The sequence below is a fragment of the Strigops habroptila genome, chromosome 14 (genome assembly GCF_004027225.2).
Source record: "Strigops habroptila isolate Jane chromosome 14, bStrHab1.2.pri, whole genome shotgun sequence".
NCBI classification, from domain to species: Eukaryota; Metazoa; Chordata; class Aves; order Psittaciformes; family Psittacidae; genus Strigops; species Strigops habroptila.
In genome coordinates, this window is record NC_044290.2 from 3932531 (window position 1) to 3955327 (window position 22797).

At 41.7% G+C, this 22797-nt stretch overlaps 2 protein-coding genes across 3 annotated transcripts; both read right to left on the reverse strand.

Annotated features, from left to right (window-relative positions):
* Nucleotides 1-236: 236 nt before the first annotated feature.
* CD7 (CD7 molecule) lies at nucleotides 237-8227 on the reverse strand. The gene is made up of 4 exons (XM_030506474.1): nucleotides 8096-8227; nucleotides 4308-4655; nucleotides 2839-2948; nucleotides 237-1858 (listed from the first exon to the last, which is right to left on the reverse strand). The coding sequence occupies exons 1-4, from the start codon at nucleotides 8163-8165 to the stop codon at nucleotides 1748-1750; spliced, it is 639 nt and encodes a 212-aa protein (XP_030362334.1). The 5' UTR covers nucleotides 8166-8227; the 3' UTR covers nucleotides 237-1747.
* A 3071-nt stretch (nucleotides 8228-11298) lies between these two features.
* LOC115616784 lies at nucleotides 11299-21311 on the reverse strand. 2 transcript variants are annotated; one of them, XM_032920286.1, is made up of 7 exons: nucleotides 21101-21311; nucleotides 18666-18829; nucleotides 17556-17858; nucleotides 15727-15879; nucleotides 14549-14662; nucleotides 13231-13260; nucleotides 11299-12724 (listed from the first exon to the last, which is right to left on the reverse strand). In XM_032920286.1, the coding sequence occupies exons 2-7, from the start codon at nucleotides 18748-18750 to the stop codon at nucleotides 12690-12692; spliced, it is 720 nt and encodes a 239-aa protein (XP_032776177.1). In that variant the 5' UTR covers nucleotides 18751-18829; nucleotides 21101-21311; the 3' UTR covers nucleotides 11299-12689. The 2 variants fall into 2 exon arrangements, with proteins under 2 accessions (XP_032776177.1, XP_030362331.1); XM_030506471.1 differs by having other exon boundaries at nucleotides 15712-15879.
* Between the last annotated feature and the right edge of the window lie 1486 nt (nucleotides 21312-22797).

Sequence of the window (22797 nt, forward strand, 5' to 3'; positions counted from 1 at the left end):
AGACCACCCAAAACCACACATAGATTTGGTGAATAAAGGGGAAAATCTGATGTCTGTTGAGGTGTTGCTGGGAGCAAGTTACATGGTGTTTTGGAGCAAGCCTTTGAGTAACTCTATTCAGAAAACCCCAAACGACCAAAAAAACCACTAGCACAAACAGTCCCTTCAATAACTAGTGTTCATTTGCAAGACATATGAAAGTCTTTAATACATGTATAAAAACATAGAGCAACTGTACAAAGCCCCAGTCATAAATGTAATTTTATTCAGGTACAGCTATGAGAAGACTGCAGGGTCTGCAAGCAATAGATACCTCTTAGGAGGTAAAATCCCCTCCATTAGCCACCTCTGTGAGCAGATTTCTCCTTTGGGTCTGTTGCACAGCATTTCAGGAGTAAGATCTGGAAGGAAATGGGCTCTCCCAAGTGGCAGCCTTGGCTCAGCAAGCTGGGATCTCAGCAGAGCTCACCTCAGAGAGGGAGAATCCCCTGTGCCTGGCTCCGCTCCAGCTCTCATCAATGACAACCCAGCCCTAATCCCTAAAAAACTAAACAAACACATCAGTAAAGAAAAATTCCAGTGTCAGCCTGTCCCCAGAAATCACACGTCAACCCCGTCTATCCTGTCTCGGAACTGGGCAATTTCATATTCCTCTGGGCATGCAAATTGTTGACTCTCTGCAGCAGACACAGCTTTGCAAAACAAAACACCCCCGGAGAAAGCTGTAGCCTTTGCTTAGCTAGAGGACAGTTAAGCTCCTCATAGCGACTTCTCCTAAGCCATTACTAAACCAAACTTAGCTCCTACCTGGCTGATGTTTTTGACAAATTCCTTTTTTAAGAGTGATTTGGATCTGACTTACCCGCACCCAGCTTGGAATGCAGGCATTGGCTTTATCCCAGATCAGTTCACCTTGTACTGTACAGTGTAGACTCATTGACCTGGAGAAATGCATTCAGCTGTGTAGTCCTAGACCATCTGGAGTTTGAGACAACTCCAGCACGTCACAAATATTTCTGCTGTCCCAAAATGCCACCATGCCCCAAGTCTGCTGATTTTGCATGTCAATCACACCAAGACCCACCACAATCATACCAGTATCTCTGACGAAGGCCGTAATTTGAAATCCAGACTTGACTGCATTTTTCTGGTGCCATTGTGCTGTTTGAGTAAGTAATCTCCCACACACGCAGCACCTCACTTGTAACATACTCTGCCACAACGTCTATGAAGTCTCTTCAGAACACATTGCTGTAACTCTTGAGTAGTTTTTGCTACCTGAGCTCTTGGGTGGACCCATGAGGATTCGTAAGAGAACTATAATCCATGCATATGTGGATCCACTGCATATTACACTCTTTCTGAGCAGTTACCAAAGCTCGGAGCTGGACCTCTCCATCATCTATCCCACCTTCCCTGAAAGGGTTATTGATCAATCAAAGAAATGAGTCCATATGCTGCCTCCAGCCAAAAGTATAGTCCAAAAAATACTGCATTCCATCCTAAACTGCAAACACATGTGCAGGGTACCTGCGTTTCTCTACGTTTTATGTACGTTAACAAAAAACCAAAATTACAAGTGATCAAAAAACAGAAAAAGCTTTGGAAATGAGGCAGGTTTTTCTTTCCTCTGAAGAAGGTAGGTGACAGGCTTTTCAGTTCAGCTACCATATCAGGTTGTTAAGGCAGTCTGAGGGAGACCTGTAAAGGAATGGTTGATCCATGCACTGTCCCAGCTGGCGGGAGCTTAGTTGTCAGTGGAGTAAGCGTTGGCTCTCTGCAAGGTGTTTTGTCTAAAACGGTAAGACATGTCTTCATATACTATATCTGGGGGGTTGTTCTGGAAATATTTCTTCATCTGCAAAACAAAACAAACAGCCATTCAGCACAGAACTTGAAAAAAGTCTGACCAAGGAGTCAGTTTACATCTGAGAGTCCATCTGTTTGAAATGGAAATGTACTTTCCAGATTCCTCTCAGCACCCAGTGGGAGCTTAGAGTATTAGGTGGAAATTGTCAACCTATTTATTTAACTTTCTATTGTCAGTCTGATGTAATTTCACCAAAAGTTCCTTCAAGAGCTGGATGTAACTGTCGCCACAGCATAAATAAGGCTTATCCTTAGTTTGTTACTGGTTACACAAGCGACAGGTCCCAAAAGGCCTCTTGGCTTTGCGAGAATGATGTTATACCACTGGGTTTTAGCAGTACTGAAGTGCAGAGACAAGAAAAGGATCTGGTCTGTGAACCATACTCTGTCAGTTTTGAGTCATTTTTATAGAGCAGAAGGATGTATCAGAGACAATTTCTGGGCACTGGTTGCAGAATGAGAGTGTAAATAATCCCAGTAAAGGAAAAAAATTCTTGTTTGCCTTTTTTCTAGGACAGCGTAAAATTGTTCACCTATAGCAACTTTCAGACATGATGCTATGTTCTCCTCCAAACATTCTCTTACATCTATTACAAGGTTGGTATATACAGTCCCATTCCCAACTGACAAAAAAAAGCAGAAAAACAGAAAATTGAGGTGCTCTGTTCAGGGAAATACATGCAAACACATGGCTGTGTTATTGACTGTGAGGCTTACTTGAGGCTTGGTATGAAAAGGCAAACAATATCCCATTTACGAAGAGTTACAGAAACATAAGGCGACAGAATCTTTACTGCCAAGAGCTTACAGCTAGGAGACGTTAACCAAGGGCAAAAAGGAGACAATAGAAAGCCATGATTCTTAAGGTTTATCAAACATTTGCTTGACTGTCACTGTTTACAAAGAATATCAAAGGCACCTATTCACTCCACCTGGATTCAGTTTTGCTTTGGCACCGTAACAACTTACATCAACACGGTACAAGGTGCAGCACATCAGCACAGAAAGCAGCAGAATGACCACGGTGATAAGACCATAGATGAGCCAGGAACTTTTCCTGCAGTCTGTCTGCTCTGCTTCTGCTTGTAAAATTATATCAGTATTATAAATATGAAGAGGTAGAATTCTATTTTTATTATGTATAAAATATTACTCACTGGTCAGCAAAAAAAATCAGATATCAACAGCATGCTACAGACCCACATTTGTCATCCCATTAGTATTCCTTTCTGCTATTCTCTGTGCTCTTCTAGAGATAGCATGTGAGCGGGTCAGTGAGGAGCACTCTACAAAGGTGGTAGCTTCCATAGCACTGATCAGAAGTAGGACCACACACTTGTGATGGAAACAGAAAATGTTTTACTGCTGTGTTACAGCAATGCTGAGGGTTCGGCCAGGAGTATATAGGAATTGCAGCAAACAGCTAGGTTTGCAAGCAGAATAGCAGGAGGAGGAGGCTACTGTGATCTGAAGCATGTACACTGAGCACAATGGTGCTGGTGGAAAGGGTTACGTGTTCTTTAAAACCTCAATTAATCCATATCTGAATAACATAATACTTGTAATCATGACAGTTCCTTGATGTGCAGATAGATGCTGCTTTCCCCAACCCATATTACTGGATCGTTGCACCAGTTATGGCTTAGCAGCAGAGAGTGAGAGTACAGCCTTTTTGGCAGACTACAGATAAATCCTTTGCAACTCTTAGGACCTATGTAAACCTTACTTTAAGTACCCAAAGATCGCATCACAGCCCAATGCACAGGGTTAAATTACACCAGTAAGATCAAAACCAAGCACTGTATTGCTGGGTTTGTCTTCGTTTAGCAAATGGTTACACCACTATCCTGCAGAAAAAGAAAGAAAAAAACCCTCTCTTTGGATCATGCTCCCAGTGTGCTCAGTGTATAATAAGGGTGTGTGAGATCATCTCTGCTATTATCTATGGTACTTTAAGTAAGTGCCTGAGGACTTGTTCCACACTCCCTAGTGTGAATTGAGCTATTTTTAAACACAAAGACTCACTACAGCGAATGGTTTCTAAAAGACATTTATGTCACATGAAGGTCAAAGAACTGATGCTAAAAATACCAATTCATTTCCTAAAAGTGACAGATTATTCACAGACACAATAAAACGTTTGTTATCTGATTCTGAACTTGTTTTATTTTTAAGATGCAGGATTGTAGCAACTTTTTTCTTTTATAATTCCCCTCTGGTTGTACAAGGCAGGTAGGAACATAGTGCCTGTCTGTGTCCTAGTACAACAGGGCACAGAGGAGTCTGAGCACACTCTCCAAGCTTTCCCAGGTACTGGAAGGAATCTAGCCATGGATTAGTGCTTCTCCTGTCCTGGCTAAGGTTCTGCAAGCTTTTAGTCCATCTTTTGTACTACAACCTGCCTATAGTCATTTACGATTGAACAAGCAAAAGGATACCTTTAATCAGCATCATGGTGCCACTTCTACTTGCTGAGAGGAAAGAGGAGTTTTTCACTACTCCAGCACATACATATACGTCACTGTCATTTCTCCATAGGTTGTGTAGAGTTATCACGATTTTCTTTCCTTCCTTTGAATACTCCAAACGATTAGCAAAAGCAGGAGAAACAGTGGAAGCATTCTGACTTGAAACATATAGCACTTGTTCAGGTTGCACATGAGTCTTGAGCAAGTAGATCCCTTCATCTTCATGTGGGGTTTTCAATGCACAGGTAATGTTGACAGATTGGCCTTGCTGAGGATTCACATACAGTGGTGCCTGTTCGACAATTCCACTGGCTTTAGCTAAAAACAAGAGAGATTAATGGCTACCACATACTTAACACGGTGCGGATTAGCTATTAAATACAGTGATTCAAACACAGAGGTCAAAGACAGAAGAAACACCACAGAAATTTAGATGAAATTATTTTTTTAGAGGCAACCTTTACGTGTGTCTTTGGAAGAAAAATACATTCCAGTACAACCTAGCATGTTTTTGCTGAAAGTAGGACTAATCAAACATGTTTACCTGGTTGTAAAAAGTCTCCACCTACCTACAAAATACATATAGTGAACTCTTCTAAGGGAGTACAGCTACATCAGCTTGCCTTTGAGAAATGGATTATTGCCTGCTCTCTCAAATGAGATTAAGCTACAGCAAGATCTGGAGACCATTGGTCTGGAGACCATTGGTCCGGATTAAATCATACAATGTGGGTCCCATGAGTGTTGAAAGTGGTCTCCAAAAAGCAGTTATTAATGGCTTGCTGTCCAGCTGGGAAGACAAGTTTCACTGAGTTCCTCTAAGGAGAGGCCCCATCCCTTTTGACATTATCTAATGTGGGTGAGGGAACGAAGACAGAATTAATCACATTTGTGCAAAAGGTAATTCGGCGAAGGTTGCAAGCATTTTAGAGAAGAGGAGCAGAATCACAAAGAAATACAAAGTAATTTAATAAAATAATTTACAGAAACAGTACATAATCAACAAGATGGAATTCATTTGAGAAAACAGACAAAAAAATTGAGAAGGGAAGCTTAAGGAAGGACCTGATAACTCTTCATAGATATAAATGGCTACTACTGACCCCACATCAAGTAGGTTTTGCACGCCCTGGGGACAGGAAAGTAAGAAAACTCTGTGATTTTTGAGAAAGCTGTAGCAGGTTAGAGGGTCTCATCAGGAGGGCAGGTGTATAGAGGATCAAGCTGCCAAAGAGAATACTGGGCACTCAACCCTCTTATAATAAAAATTTTTAAAAAGGGAAAAAACTCTAACCAGAAAACCAGAAACGCCCGCCAGAAGGAACACTTGTGCCCATTCATCAACTGTTAAGAAGACAAAAACCCCACATCCCTTTATCCACTGATGCCCAGCTTGCAAACCCTGCCTAGTACCAACTTCCCAGTTATTATCAATTTGTCATAGAAGATGAAATAGTAAAAAGAAAAATCAATTTATAAAAACCACTACCAAAAAAAAGGCTTATTGTCTCCTAGCTATTCATAAAGATTGGACAGATTGTTTTGGAAAGAGCTAAGGGTCCTCACTGTTTCCAAACTGCTGCAGCAACCTATGACTCATGTGAAAATCTGTAGCTAGGGTTAAATTTGTTGTGGATTGATGTTCTGGGGGTTTTCTTGGTACTGTTCTACCTAATGTGTCTTCTTCATCTTTTCACAGAACAGACTCACAGCTTCCTTCAAATCAGTACACTACCTGAGCAGACATGGGGAAAGTCTTGTCAGATTCTCTCTCCCATTATGCTTTCTTCCAATCTTTGATTTAAAATATACAGATGTAGTTATTAATTCATGACAGAAAAGGTGGAATTGCAGTACCTTTCACCACTACTATGGTTGTCTTCCCAAACAGCTTTTTGTGGTAGTTTTTTATTTTAACATACGTAGTGCATTGGTAGATATTAGAATCTGATTCCTGTACATTGTGCAGAGTTATCCTGAGATTCCTTCCTTCCTTTGAGTATTTGGTGCGCCTAGCCAAAGCAGGAAGGATATACGCAGTATTCTGCTTGGAAACATATACCACATTGACAGGCTGTATGCTAGTTGCCAAGTATGTTCCCACTTCATTTTCTGAACCTTTCACTGAACAAGTTATGCTGATAGTTTCTCCTTCCCAAACACTGATAACGTCTGTTGACTCTTCATTTTCTCCACCTAAAAATAAGAAATGCAATTGGAATTATAACATCAGTGTTCTTCTTGATCTATTAATAATATCAAAGTAGTTTTCAAAAACAACTAGTCCATCAACAGAACTGCTATTTGAGACTGGACTTTGGGCTTGCTATCCTGTATCTATCATCTCTTGGCTGCCCTGAAGCCTATAGTGCCTTTCATGCCTGTTGAACTGTTGAACTCAACATCTCCCCAAAGCTTAAAAGGCCTCAGCAAAAAAGTGGCTTGTTCCTCATTCAAAATATTTAGTCTGCTCTGTAGCTTCCCAGTATGATCCCATTAATTCTCAAAATACAGGCTTCACTGAACTCCGCCCAATAATTGGAGCTGGTTGAGGAGCTAAATCTGGAATTAGAAAGTGAATTCGAAAGTATCAAAAAATGGCAGAGAATGGAAGAAAATTACACTTTTTTCTAAAAAAAAAGTTAAAAAAAGAAAGAAAGGAGGCTTTAGAAGCATGAGGAAACTGGGTAGTGTAGCCTTTTAGGAAGAGACTGCAGAAGGTACAACTCCAGCCTACGCTAAGAAACGAAGGTATAAAAATATGTAATGAGACCCTTTGAGTTCCCAAATGACCTCAATATCAAAAGAATCTGAACAGTATGTACTCATGCAATGAATAGCAAGGAACAGAGGGATCAAACAGGAAACACCTAAAAGAAATTACATTAAAAAGCAAGGGTAGAACAATGAAATGTAGAGTATTGCATACCTAGGAGAAACATAGTCTATAAAGGGGAGAATTATGCACTGTTGACAAGCAAACTAAGGATCCCTACATACTTAAACCAATTTGTTTTAATAAGGGAACAAAGAAAGACAGACCAGATCATGGGAATTTAGATACAGTAGGTCAATCTGACCTCATCAGACACAAGGACATTCCTCCTACAACACCTAAAGAAGGAACTAAGGCAACCCAGGAGCTGTCAGCAATTACCTTCCAGAGCAGCAGAGAAATGGAGTGATGGAGAAGGCTGAAGAAGCATAGAGCACAGAGCACTCAGCCTTTACAAGTGGGGAAGGAAAGCCCAGGAAATCCATCTCCAGCAGCCTATTTGCAGAAATCACTATTGTCCCCTCAACAAATATTAACTAAAGAATGTCAAAATAAATATTCCCACCAGTTTCACCGCCTTCAGCTTGTACTCTCAATAGCTACAACAATATTTAGCATTGGCTATTTCTAGTAAGGTTTTATTACACCTTCAATAATAATCTCTAGTAAATAGCAATACTTATTTCTATCCAGTAGTGGGCTCCCCTGTCAACCTTAACAATACAGACATAGTTCATGATGGATTAGTGGGAAATCCGCTGCTTGTACAGTGTGTAATTTCTGTGTAGAAAAGTTCAGATCACACTTTTAAATTGTTTTCTAAAAACTCATTCGATAATCAGAGAATGTTTTTCAAAGTTCCACCTCTTTTTGCTGCTGCTGAATTTGCCAGGAACCTGCTTGAGACAGACTAAGGAGGAGCGGAGGGGGGAAAGGAAAGATTTAAAACTGTGAAGTATAACAGCATCTTTGTTGTACGTACCGTTCTGGCCAGGGAAGCACGGGAGGCGCAGAAGAAAGAGCAATGCAGTTGGGAGACATATCCACAGCATTTTCAAGGGTCTTTTTACTCGTTCTCTACTGTCTTACTGATGAGTGCAAGACCCGAAGTGCTGTATGCCACAACTTTCTTGTTTTCTTCCAGCTACATCGCATGTTTACTGAAAGAAGTTTAGCAATGTGCTGCTTTCATTTTCGTATGATAATGAATGTGACGGTGGGGGGGAAATTTCTTTCCAGAGGCACATCTTGGTTTTGACTTCACACTTAAAACGCCCACGGTTTCCTACTACTGAACAACCCCCAACCCTGAAGGCAGGATTAGAGTCTCTATGGTGAGCACTTACCTGCCCTTTACAGTCAACTGAGGAAAAATAAGGTCAAATTTGCTCTTCACAGTGCAAAACTCAGGCAATTATCTCCCAGTTGTGGCCGTACTGGAAATGTAGATGCTTGGTACAATCAGTTCAATTTGTCAGTTTTCCCCTTAGCTGGTTGGTGCAAATGTCTTGGCTTTGTAAAGAGCGAGTAGATGAGAGATGCTCCGTTACTTCAGGTAAACTTTAAATTCTTATACCTCTCACATGCCTCCTGGCTTCACATTTAATAACACATTCTGTAGAGTTTGCAGCATGAGAGCTGCTAACAAGGGAATCTCTGCAACAGTTCACATGTAGCTCCTGCTCTCTCCCTGATGTGCTGAAAAACTCTTCTTGCTTTGTTCTCTGTGTGAAGACGTGGGGAAAGGGGTGCATTCCCAAAATGTTTCTTGAATGCTTGAAAGCTTAGATATTCCATCAGTCATTGTAAAGAAAACAGAGTTCAGGCAGGTTGGGAAATGACCTTTCAATTAGCCCTACAAAGGCTTGCTACTGGACACAAAAGCAAATGCCAGGAGATATCTCTTACTCCCTGTCTGCTTTTGTAATATTTAAGTGAATCATGACAATAATACTGGATTATGAGTTTGGGAATCATCTAATGGTGATGCTTTGTAAAAGAGATTAACATAACAAGTAACGATACATCAACACAGGGTTACCAATGAATAGCCAGGTTTTAAGTTGCTTTATTGTGAATAGTATTAGAACACAAATAAAAAAAGACCCCAAACAAGCAAAACGTTAAAATGAAATTACAAATATTGAATTATCGCATTTGGTGAGTCAGAGCTTTAGTTGTCTTTTCTTTTTCATAAACAGCTATTTTTCTATATTTGTATATTGCAGAACAACACAATGCAGTTACCCAGCACAAATATTGTAGATTTCTAAAGCTGTTTCTTCTGAGATGTGGGATAACTGGTGTCTAACAGCACAACACAGCTCAGGAAGGGCAAAGTGAGACAGTTGGTATCGATGCCTCTGAATATCACAGTCTGCATAATCATCAGTAGAAAGAAGAAATCAAAACGAAAATGAGCTTGAGTGAGCTGTAAAGATTGTCTGTGATTGATCAGCGCTCTGGCCTCAACTGGTGCTAAAGAGTAGAAATTAACCCTGCACATCATTAAACCTGAATCTCTCAAATTAATACCATGTGAGTTCTCAAATATCATTTTGTCTCTTTTCCAAACAACTGAAAATCTGAGTTTATACCAAAACCACCCAGTGTCAGCCATCAATTTGAACACCAGATATACACACAGAGGTTTTTCTATACACACACATTTGTTTTTCTCACTAAAAGACCATACAAAAGAACTGCCATAGCCTTCAATTTGAAGACAGTATTTTTCTAGGCATTGGAAAACAATGTGTACGTCACTGGAAATCTCCAGAAGCTCAGTGTACAGCTTGACTGTGTATGCTGGAGCAATTGGCACTTCCTCAAAGGCACCCACAGCAACGACTTACAGCAGAAAAACAGAACCAAAAGCAACACTCGTGATAGCTGCAGTGGGGTCAAATAGTGAAAGGTTCATACCCATTGTGAGTGCTCCCTCCCCAGGCTATAGCAGCAGATATGTTATTTCTTCCAAAAAAGATGGCTTTTACCCCAAACCAACCTCTTCCTCACTCCTTTTAGACACAGCTCTACTCCACTGAAAACTTACAGCAGCCCTGTTCTGGGAAAAAGAAGCCCAGGAACTGCAATTGTGTTAAGGCGCTGTATGAAGAGGAAAAGTCTTTTCCTTCTATCTCTAAATCCTTGCACAGCCTGGATTCTTTATGGGTAACCTTAGCTTTGGCTTATTGATTAAATATATGATGACATTCTTCATGATGTAACATAATAACACAATATGAAGAAGTTATTTTAACTGGATCAGTTAAAATAACATACTCAGTAAATACCTAAAAGCCTTTGAATAGCTGGGGATTGCCATCTCTTCGTAAGTTTTGACTGCATTCCACCACACTAACATTAAAAAGACAAAATCCAACAAAGAAGCTGACAGTTGAGTTAAAAGGGTATCTTAGATCAGCATGAGTGTAAAGCCTCCACTGGGGATAGAAAACCACCTCCTAACAGCACCCTTTTGCTGTGCCAAACAAGAAACAAATCTAAGCACAGAGGCTTTTCTATATTTCTGAAATTAATTAATAACATATTTTTGGATGTCTCTCATTATGAACTTTCCCTTTAGATTTGATCATAGCAAATTTCAAGAGCCACGTGACAACCCACATCCTTTGAGATTTCCTGCTGGAAGATTCAGCTACAAGTTTATGGGTAATTAAACCATGTAAAAGTAATTCAGCAAGTGTTCACACTGTTACACAGATCTGCTTTTTCAATTGCGCTGCTGCTGATTTTTGCCCAAAAGGCATGACGTGGTTTAAGCTGAGTTGGTAACTCAGCACCACGCAGCCGCTCACTCACTCCCCACCTTTTTCCCCCCAACTCTGGGCAGCATGGGGAGGAGAATCGAAAGAATGTAAATCCCATGGGTTGAGACAAGAACAGTCTAGTAACTAAGGTATAATACAAAACTACTGCTGCTACCATCAATAATAATAATGATCAGGGAACTAACAAGGAGAGAGATTACAATTGCTCATGACCTGCCAACCGATACCCAGCCTGATCTGAGCAGTGATCTGGGCCTTCTGGTTGACTCCCTCCAGTTTCTGTCCTGGGCATGACGTGCTGTGGGATGGAATACCCCTTTGGCTAGTTTGGGTCAGGCGTCCTATCTCTTCTTCCTTCTGGCTTCCCACGCCCCTCCTCACTGGCAGAGCATGAGAGACTGAAAAGTCCTTGATTGGAGTAAGCATTACTTAGCAAACATCTCTGTGTTATCGGCATTGCTCTCAGACTAAACTCTAAAACACAGCACTGCACCAGCTACTAGGAAGGAGAAAAATAACTGTTACAGCTGAACCCAGGACAAGCCTGAAACTAGGTTAAGTCTAATGCAAACTTTTGAGGATTTAATCGAATCAAGTGTGATTGATAAATCATTTGAACTACCAAATGGGGATGCCTGAAATGCAGCGTTCATCACATGTTGCCTGCACACAGCACACCCAAACCTGTCTTCAGATGTAGAGATTGTAAGAGGTTCACTTTTTGATCTAGAGATCACCTGGGAGTTAAAAAAAGATAGACCTATGGGTGTGCTATCACATTATGAAGTGGAAGACATGCAGTGAGCACCTGCCTCAATGTTCAGCACAACCTTCCTGAGAACAGATACAGTTCTCTGAAGAATTTCAGATGGACTGATCATTTCAGTCATGAAAACCATTGAGAGAATTCAGCTGGTTTAAGTCTGTGCTGCTGATCCAAGCACACATCTTGCAATGACTGCTGTCCTCAGTGAAGCACCAGGACAGGATGGGAGATCCAGGGAGCTTCTTGTGTTGCTTGTGAAAGCCTGGTGCTAGGCGACTGTGGCTGAACGGTACTCACTGAACATATGGATTTGGTGAAGGTACATTCATGAAAACTGCCATGAGGTCTCTCATAAAATGAGCTTCTCAAGCTGAATGCTGTATGACATTACTGAGGAGTGTGCTGCTGGCACAAAGCCTGCTTTGCTCATTTGTAGATGTTTTTCAAATAGGTGTGAGGCTTTAACTATCAGAAGCCAGTATGAGTTTTCTAATAGCTGCAGAATTGAAGGAAAAATGTGTGAGGCCAAAGGCACAGGTTGATTTCAGTAAGAATTACAATCCAATTGCCAGTATTTAGGCTTAGAAATCTGAAAGGTAACAAGATTACAGCATCATTGCCCAGCAAGTTCATGGCATCTCTGCTGAACCCCTGCCCCGATTGCTGTGGCCCATCAGCCTTTGCCTCAGAGGGGCTCTAGGACAGGCCTGCGACATCACACAGTGTTACGCCACAGGGCAGGACCTCACAGAAACCACTAGTGGGAAATTTTTTACCTATTACACTAATACATCCATTAATACATCTTCATGTAAGAACTGCAGTGAGACTAGTGTAATCTTTACTGAGTTTTGCAAACACTCATACATTTTTCTCAGACATCCTTGTGTTTTGTCTAACTGTAGATGTTTCAAACATCTCAGCTTGTTCCCATTGGCTTCCTTTAGAGTTGCCAGGGAGGCACCTTCACAAGGTAATTCACCTGTTTAAAAAAAAACATTTTAAGGTGAAATGAATCATCTTCTCAAGACAGCTGTTTCACTCCATTCACTAGAAAGGGAGCATGAGACAAAAATCTTAGGCTTTAACTAAACTCTGACCAGCAATTTAACCTTAAACAAATTTAGACTTAGAAATTCAATTGTTAGACTCCCAAAAAGAAAAAAAAAAATCCAAACCAAAAAACCAACATTTATTTCTACAGGATGGACTAGTTCAGGAATTAAGAGGAGATGTCTCAGCTTCTGTCATTACACATGGTCCCGTAAACCCTAGTGCCAAGTTGGCTACAGGATACAGGGGGGAAGCTGTATGTCAAGAGGTGTCTATAGAAGCATGCAAATGATCAACGCATGAGAACTGGAACCACTGCAAAGCCACGTAAGGGCTAGAATCTATTGACTCAAACTTGATGCAGGGAGGAAATGGGCATCCGCTGAACATGGTCCTAGTAAACACATCTAGTCTTTCACTGAACACCCTCCTGCCACTCTAGTCGTGTGATTTCACCATTTACCATAATTAAATGTAACTTGATTAAAATAAAATCTTACCATTATGAAGTCTGATGAAGCACTATGACAGGTCCTAGAAAAAACAACAGCAAAAAAAGTAAAGTACCAGCATTAGCAAGGATTTACTTAGAAGAATTAAAACTAACAGATTTGCAGTTGTTTTTTCCCAATTTATATGTATCTGAAATGCCTGAGCAACTCACTGGTGTCCATCTCCAGCAGAACCACAGGCCTTGTGAATCTGCACAAAACCCCACTGTATATGGCAGGTCTGATACTTTGCCACATGACAGCACAGTTGGATCCCAAGTTCTATACTCTATTGTAGCACAACTGTTTCTGAAGTACGAGGTGGTTTAATATCATCTCACTTTCAGAATACTGCAGTCTCTGTGTTGTGAGGGAGGAGGGAAGAGCAGAAGGCAGTATAGAGAAGGCAGGTATTTGCAGGTGATTTTATTCACATGACTCCTTATCCACTCCACAGAGCCTATCCCAGCCCTTTCATAGAATGGTTTGAGTTGAAGGGACCTTAAAACTCATCCAGCTCCCACCCCCTGCCATGGGCAGGGACACCTTCCACTAGAGCAGGTTGCTCCAAGCCCCTGTGTCCAACCTGGCCTTGAACACTGCCAGGGATGGGGCAGCCACAGCTTCTCTGGGCACCCTGTGCCAGCGCCTCAGCACCCTCACAGGGAAGAGCTTCTGCCTCAGAGCTCATCTCAACCTTCTCTCTTCTAGTTTAAAGCCATTCCCCCTTGTCCTGTCACTACCTGCCCTTGTCAAAAGTCCTTCTCCAGATTTCTTGTTGGCCCCCTTTCCGTGCATATTAGTTTGTAACACAAACTCTCCACTTGTACGTATTTAGGAAAATATCCTTTCTTAAATTTGAGTCGGCTCTTTAGCAGACAGAGCTGTGAGTGAGTACCTTCTACCTAAAGGACCTGTCCGCCCATGTCTGGATGTTCAGCAGTCTCCTGGCTGGGATATGTCTCTGCAGGGGAAGCTGCACAGCAATGTCACAGTCTGAGCCTACTCCAAGGAGCTGGATCCCATAGGGGTAAGGCTGGGCAGTGGAGTCACTTGGCTGTATTACTTTAGCAATAAGGAAATGTATTCTGTGCTTATTTTTCTTAATAAAGTAGCTGACTGGGGCCTATGTCATGGCACCAAATGCAGAGGTGGAATTCCTACCAGCTGCTAGCCCAGCCTCCCCTTCACAATGAAGATAATTTAACAACATCATAAACAATGTTATGGAAATGAGATCCAGAAAGAAAACCCTGTATGATTTTTCCACTACCAGAACTGCTTGCAAGGCATGTTACCCATAGGAAATACCACATTTTGTCAGACGGTACCATTTCTTCTCCGTAGCACACAATACATTGCCAGAGCTGCTGCACAAAGCACAATTATTGCTGTGGTGATGATGCCAATGTTGCTCTTTTCACTGACCAAATATTGAGGATTATCTGGAGAGTAGAAGAAAATAAAGTCCATGTGAATCAAATGGGTGCGCCAAGAAATGAACCTGCCTCAGAAGCACCACCTAGGACGAACTGGGCCTGGTGCTTCTGCAAAAGCTGACTATGAGAAAAGGAACTGATGAATGAGAGAACAAATAGCCTCTGGCTTAGGACATTTTAATATCATCTCACATCAGTGAAGATGCCTTCAACAAAAGAATGACTATTAACATTTGAAGCTAATTCTTGACTCCCCACCACAACAGGTACCTTTGAACATCCATCTTATCTGAAATAACCAAAAACAAAAGGGACGAGGCCCATCCTTAATGATGGGTTAAAAGGCCACATGGGAAATCCATTTTGACCATTTTTAAAATACTTCAATGCACAGGAATTTAAACATATAAATATCTAGAAAGCTTATTTTAATACTGGTCCAATTTGGAAGAGAAATAAGAAAATCATCCAGCAAACATTCAAAAAATACAAAAAAACCAAAAACCCAAGCAAAAACCAAAAAAACCCCACCAATAAACAACAGCAAAAAGCGAAGAGCCATACCCCTACTAAGGGCTGTCCCCAGAAAAGAATAAATAGTGTTTACTGGTCTCAAGCAAAGATGCCCTGTTTGTCCATAACCCAAGGAAGATGTCAGGGATTTCTACAGTGAAAGAAATTTGGATATAAAAATACTTTTATGTGACAAATGTCCTCTTAGTCTAGAGGTAAAGTCTCATTTATCACTTACTGTTAAGCAGAATTCTTGGAAACTTGTTGCACAGCCACCACATACCACCTTCCCTCAGCATCCCTCTATCTACAGCTATATCGCTACAGTCACAGAAACCTGTAGCTATGGACACATAAGTCCAGGACTGGGCACCTACAGGGGCTAGTGGAAAGTCTCTGAGTTTCAATGGCTACAGCATGTGTGGGTGTAAGGTACGAAGGTACGGTATATCTCCCCATGCCACCCATGTGAAACTCTGTTCACATCTGTCCAGGCAAAACGCTCTCAAAGCAAAAGGCAAACACATACATGAAGCTATTACATTGATTTCCCTCACCAGCAATGAAGGCTGTTGATTTTCTGGGTTTTGTATCCAACACTTCAGTGTAGCACCTCAGGGCATGGTTGGGCATTGAGAGGTCTGTGCCTGTTTCGCAGCAAATTTTAGCCTCCTCTGTAATGATGTTTCCCCCCCTGTTTTCCAAGGAAGCTGAAAGATAGAAGAAGTTTTAATTATAAATATGGATCATTTATAAGATCTTCAATCAAGTGTTAAAAAGGTTAAAAGGTGGGCCCTCCATGTACCACAAAAAGTTGGAGATTGTTACAATCATGTCTAATTCACTAACTGTTCAAATCAACATTAAGATTTTCTTCTCACTTTAGCTGATGAACTGTTCTGGGAGCCAATAATGGAAATCTTCAAATTTTAAGAAAGTAAAGAAGTTTTCACATATAATTAAGAACAACGAAACATTTGTAAAAAGCTTATCATTACCCTACTGCAATTAAAATCCATTCAAATGGTGACAAAACTTTGCAACTCCCATTTACCCACAGGAATCAAAAAAGAGAAACAAGCAAGACCAGCAGCTGTGTAAATCTCAGCCCCTGGATTGCACCTCTCACCTAGCCTGCATGCCACTGGGCTACTATACAACTTACTCCTAAGAGAATCTTGAAAACTCCTCCCTACCTATTGTCCTAGTTTTGGCTGGGAGAGTTAATTTTCTTTCTAGCAGCTGTACAGTGCTGTACTTTGGCTTTAGTCTGAGAACAATGCTGACAACACACCGATGTTTAGCTGTTGCTCAGTAGCACTTACCCTGATCAAGGACTTTTCAGTCTCTCATCCTCTGGCGGTGAGGAGGGGCACAAGAAGCTGGGAGGGAGCAGAGGCAGGACACCTGACCCAAAGTAGCCAAAGGGATATTCCATACCACAGCACATCAAGCTCAGTATGTGTATTCAAGGGAAGGGATCAATTGCTGCTTGGGTATGGCCTGGGTATCAGTCAGTAGGTGGTGAGCAGTTGTATTGTGCCTCACTTGGGTTTCTTTAGTTTTATTACTCTCTCTTTCCTGTTATAGTTACATTTTACTTTACTTATTAAACTGTACTTATCTCAACCCACAGGTTTACTTTTTTTCCAGTTCTTCTCCCCATCCCACGGGGGTGGGTGGTGAGTGAGCAAGCGGGTGCGTGGTACTTAGTTGCCAGATGAGGTTAAACTACAACAGTCCTTTTTGGCACCCAATGTAGGACACGAAGGGTTGAGATAATGACAGATCTGACCAGAGCACGTTAAAAACAATTTGTTATAAGCAATTATTGTATCAGTTTAACAGTTGATGTGTTCTTTCTCAGAGTTCATCCATGTATGCTCACAGGCATATAGAATACCTATCTTGCTGTATGTGTTCTCTGTGGTGATGTTTCTCCTCCATGGGGCCTGGGCTAAGGTAAGCATTTTCTTGTTCTTTGTCATACTGCCTTACGGTATGATAGAATCGCTGGTCGGGAAAACAAGCTCGTACGTGTACTGGGCACCGCCATCACCTCTGTACTCCGGGAGCCATCTAGGGGAACTGTCAATAATTACACCTTTTACCTTTTCTCCTCGGAGAGCCAATTTACGGGAGAAACAGCTTCCTTCCTAACACGCATCTATCTGAATTGCTCCCAGTGTAGTTTGAAGCACTCTTTGACCTGAGAGAATTTAATTTATTTTTGAGAATGACTTAAAGACTTTATCACGAAAGAAATTCATTTTCAGAAGCTGGTTTACTCATGTACCTTGCTGTCTGCCCAAATATACAACAGTTCAGTTTCATAACCAAAAAATGTCTTCCATAAGTTCATAGCCAGGTTCCCAGTAGAGCATACCTTCATAATTCAGGATGCCACATGAGTCTCCTGCTCCCGTGTCTTTCTCCCAGAAGATTGCATAAATTCCGTCAGGAAAAATATTTCCTTGATGAAAGCACATCGTGATCTGTGTTTCACTGGTCGCCAACTGAATTATTTCATTTGAAAATCTCTCATTCTGTGTTTCACCAATTTTTGCACAATCTTCATAATTGCTTAATTCGCATATATTGCTCTCACAGTGATAGACTGTCACATTTGTTTTGCCGAAGGAAGAGTCTTGTGTCCCCTTTGCAGGGTCATCATTGGGCATGGCAACATCTAAATGAGAAAACAAAGAAAAATTCTTTTCTACCAGTTTTCTCCCCAGAATTTTAGTGTTAGAGAATGGGTGGACAAACCCAGTCATGGCTTAAGAGATGTTGTCTGCCAATGGACAATTTATACACGGTACTGGGCCCAGACCCCAGAGTAATTTTGGGGTAGAAGCATGACTCCACTGCTGTCACTGGTGGCAGCTTGAGAAGTTTGCTGAAAGACATTTCTCCTGCTGAGCGAGGAGGTCCTATGCCCAGACAGGCTCAGATGACTCATCTGTTCTTATTTTCTTTCCTTCCAAAACTCCTTGGCACAATCCTATCAGGTATATCTCCAGCAGACATCCAGATCCTGTGACAAATGAAGTTCACAGCTGAGCTGCCAGACTACATGCAGAATCCCAGGTCACTACCACAGATTCAGTTCAGTATTCCTGCAGGCAACAGTTTTACAGCTAAGCCAAAATGCACCAGCAGCCTGGCTGAAGTGCTGGAATATGCTTGCACTAGGTGCTGAGAGCTGAAAAGGAGGGTTTCCTCATTCAGACTCTCCTGAATGAGAGTCTGAGAGTTCTTTGAGAGAGGACTCACCTCATCTGACTTCAGACAGAGCCAGAAAGTAACCCCTCCAAGTTAGGTGATTGTGACAGGTCAAATGAATCAGCCTTCACCTCCTTATTTTCTTTTCTCCCCTTAGGGGTTTTGTAGTCTTAGCTTTAACTGGATATAACTGAGCTTTCTAATAACAGTTAAAAAGCTTTTAGCTACTAACGTGCAGTGAAAAGCACAGAGGTCAAACAAGGAGACTCACTTGAACAGGGAGCTGCAACGGTTAGAAGCAGGAAACACAACTTCATGAAGTGGGGTAAGTCCATTGGCCTGCCCTGGGTGTTCATCACCAGCAGCGTTGGATGCTCTCTTACATCCTCCAGGATCCCATGGCAGCCTCACCAGGCTCCTCCCTCAGTTATGTCCCTGTTTGGACATTAAATGCAGTATTCAGCATTCATTATTTCTTCATTATTATATTTCTAGAAAACAGCTTTCAGGCCACATGCTGTAAAGCTTCTACTAGCTAAGAGAACCAGAACACAGGCAAAGAAATGCTCATGCTGCTCATCTGCTACGACACTGAGATGGATTTTGGCAATGACAAGCTTGCACCCTTTCTATCTCTGGTTCAATCACAGCAGTAGAAGACTGCAGGGAAAGGTGTTTCTGCAGGGAAAGGTAAATCCCTCCTGAGCCTGCTGGGCAGGAGGCTCCATGTCCAGGTCCGCCAGGTTCCCCAGGGCAAAGGCCTTGCACACATCACTCAGTAAATACATGCAATAAATAACATCTTGACTTGCTATCACTTTCAAAACACACAAAACAATTAGACAAGGAAGATGTTTTGTGCTGAATGTTTTGCTTGGCCTAAGATGAAATATTTATTGTCAAATTGAATTCTATTTTTAAATTTAAAAGATATGGAAATTATCTATTCAAATTAAATAAGCAAACACTATTTCTTAAAAAAAACAAAAAAAAAAGGCAAAAAAAAAAAAAAAAAAAAAAAAAACCCCAAACATTAATTTAGTCAGAAACTAATCCTCAATTATTTCAATGAAACTGTCATGAATATGTGAAATATGTTTCAGCAAAACACAAGTTTCACTTATCCAAAGGAGAAAAAAAGAAATCTGGAAAATTCACCTAACTTTCCTCACTAGCCTGGCTCTAGAAAACGCTAAGTGCTTTGCCCCTAGAAGCTTTCAGTTAGAAGCTTTGATTAAAGCAACTCCTTTGTTGGTATGTCACTACCTGAGAAGCACTTGAGGAAGTTTCAAATTATTTTTGCATTAATTCCTAATTACACAAGAAGTCTCCAGCAGATCAGAAGTTAAAATTGTTTATCCCTAATACTTGTGCTAGTCTAGAGCTGCTGAGAGTCCCACCCCAATTCCCAGAAACAGACGCGACAGGAGGAACACAACCACAAAGTGAGCTTGAGGTGTTAACTTTCAAACAGTTTGAAAAAAATAATAGTATTGAAGGAAGTAAAGAAACAACGAAATAAAAATCAGAGAACTTCAGAAGATCCCACAGGTTTTATTTTCCACTCAAGTTCTTTCCTGGAAAAGGAATGGCATTTACATAAGAGCTATTTTTTGTATTACTTTCAGTACTGGTTTCACCTTGTTGATCTGCTGAATCTGCTGCACTCTCAACAAGCTTTTGTGATAAAAAACAACCAACCAAAACAAAACACAACAGGAACAAGAATACAGGAAGAGACAAACGAGCTACTTTCAAAGTGAGCCTGAGTGCAATTTGTTTCCACAGTTCCAACAAGCTGGTGCAGAAAGCAATCAGCAGGGCTCTGTACTTAAGCTGAGATATCTCTGCAGTAATCCTGAGTAGAGAAAGTACACATCTTCCCAGAAACTGCTCTTAAAAGGTTTTTCCACAATAACTAGTAGAAAACACTACTAACATTTTATTTTCTGTTTGCAGCACATTAAAGCAAATAGAATTAACAGTTTCACTGGTTTAATTTCTCATATTTTAAACCCAATATTCTTACTGAGTGACACTTTCTAGTTTGGTTCTCTGTTGAGTTTTGTTCTGAACCCAGAGCCACCAGCGTTTCCACAGGTCCCTTTGGGGAGTGGATCAGTAATCACAGGAAAAACAATGCACAGTCTCCTCCAGCTTGGGCAACAGCTTCTCACTGAAAGGGGGAGAATTGCGAAGGTTTCTGCTGCAACACTCCTGGCAAATTATCCTTTCTTTGCTAATATGACAGGCAATTTTGGAAAAGGAGATATTAACAAAACATCTTAAGAAGAAAAAAATACAGGTTAATTTGATGAAGGAAAAAATATTGGGTAATTATATGAAGATGAAAATGCTCTGAGAGATTTATTCTGTTCCTTCTGTGTCTCTCACTCTTACATAAAAGTGCACCACTTAATGAAGCTGTTGGGGTTTTGCATTCACACTGGCAGTGTGAAAGCAGTGCAGCACTGCATGAAAGGTGGCAGGCAGGGCCATAAAAAGGGGCATTTTATATTTAGCCACATCATGCATACAAATAATACCCATTCTTCTTTATGGAGAAAATGTGAAACACACTAATCATTTCCCTTCTGCCCCAGCGCCTGTTTCTAACTGCCTACTTAAAAAGAGGAATCAATATTTTGTAAGAGAAAGGACTGGCTGGAAGACAGGACCCCTTAAAGGAGAAGGCAGTACAAATACCTCAGGAGTGGTTTGCATCCGAGAAAGCCTTGGTGCCTCTTCCCTTCCCTGCCTGAGCAGCCTTTCCAGCTCCCAGTTCATTCAGCTTCTTTTCCAGAGCCCTGCACAGGAGATGCAGAAGCCGCTTGGATCCCAGAGAAAAAGGCACCCTACCGGCTTCTCCTTTATTTAAAACTCCACTGGATTTTCACTTTCACTTCTCCTTGGAGTGCAGGACAAAGGTGGCATTGAACAACACAAGTCAGGGCGCACTGCTGCACAGGACTCTGCAGCTGGAAAGCATGGGAAAAACTCACACCCCACAGAAAACCCTACAGGAACCTGCTTATGAGCACCTGGGGAGTAAATCTGCCTCTCTATGCATTGCAACAGTCAAACAAACCTCTCTAATTCCCAGACTCTTCTGCAACATAAGGAAAATAATGCTCATTAGACTTGGCAAAGCACTTTGAAAAATGAATACCTGTAGCATTAATCTCAACAAGCCACTTTTATGTTTGCTCTTTAAAAGAGAAAAATGTTATTTATTAGCTCTGACCATGGAATGAAGGCTTCAAGGAGCTGTTCTGCAGTATTTCACGCATATTGTGGTCTGCTTGTCTCCTCTGCAGGGACTAATAGGGCTGGTGGGTGGCTTCTTCAAACAGTGCCTTCCTTATTTCACACAATAAAAAGGTTGAAAGGGCATCTAGTGCAACCTCCCTGCTCAAACAGGGTCACCCAAGCACATTGCTCAGGATAGTGTCCAGACAGCTCTTGAATATCTCCAGGGAAGGAGACTCCACAGCCTCTCATTTTCTCACTGCTCTCCCTGGCTGAAGTTGCCATATCGTGGGTTTTTTTTCCCTTTGTAACTATGTTATCCCAGAGGAGCTACCATTGTCGCTGGTGGGCTCAGCCTTGGCCACCAGTGGGACCGTCTCAGACCCAGTTGGCATTGGCTCCAGCAGACACAGGGGAAGCTTCTGGCAGCTTCTCACAGAAGCCATCCCTGTAGACCTCCAGCTACCAAAATCTTGCCACACAAACCCAATAGAAGGGCAAACAGCACCCCTCAGTAGATAAAAAGCGGGGACTCTCCTTTCAAGAGCAGGGAACAGTCCAGAGACAGACCAAAACCACATTCTACAACCTGCTACTAAGGAGCAGCTGCAGCAAGAGTCATTCTTGTCTCTGTGTTCCCAACACCCATATAAACAGACCTACCTGGACAGGAAGAGGTTTTCATAATGAACAACCAAACCATCACTTCTTTGCTCTTTCTAAGTCTGGAATGCAGAAAAGAGCTCTCATTTCTGCACTTGTTCAAAAATGCTTCCTGTCAAAGTAATTTCCGAGAACTGAAACCTGTAGCTGGGAAGCGGCTGGAGCAGTGCTCGCTGCAAAGCAGTGGGGGGGCTGCTCTCTCTACATGCTACCGCTCCTGGCATGGCCAGGAGAGACAGCGTAACCCCCTCCTTGCCCCTCCAAAATGGGGCTAACAGCTCTCCTCTGCTCAATCCATGGTAAGAACACATCTATGCAGGGAAGGCATGAGAATTTACCACGGGTAGGATTACATGAGGTATGGCTAGAGCTCTCTTAAGACCTCTGGCAGCAGATGTTTCTGAATGCTCACTGGCTGCTGGGTTGAGTTGCTCAGCTCACCTCGAGCTGACCTACCACACATTGCGCCTGCCATCTGAAATGACCTGAAA

Bases quoted from the DNA above. Each gene is read 5' to 3' on its own strand.
- LOC115616784 (XM_030506471.1), bottom strand. From the start codon at position 18,750: ATGAACACCCAGGGCAGGCCAATGGACTTACCCCACTTCATGAAGTTG. The intron at 17,859-18,665 runs GTGAGTCTCCTT...TTTCTCATTTAG, and splicing joins CGTTGCAGCTCCCTGTTCAA to ATGTTGCCATGCCCAATGAT. The intron at 14,663-15,711 runs GTAATAGCTTCA...TCTACTCTCCAG, and splicing joins TGCTGGTGAGGGAAATCAAT to ATAATCCTCAATATTTGGTC.
- CD7 (XM_030506474.1), bottom strand. From the start codon at position 8,165: ATGCTGTGGATATGTCTCCCAACTGCATTGCTCTTTCTTCTGCGCCTC. The intron at 2,949-4,307 runs GTATCCTTTTGC...TTTTACAAGCAG, and splicing joins CACCATGATGCTGATTAAAG to AAGCAGAGCAGACAGACTGC. The intron at 1,859-2,838 runs GTAAGTTGTTAC...TTTGTTTTGCAG, and splicing joins GCACCTTGTACCGTGTTGAT to ATGAAGAAATATTTCCAGAA.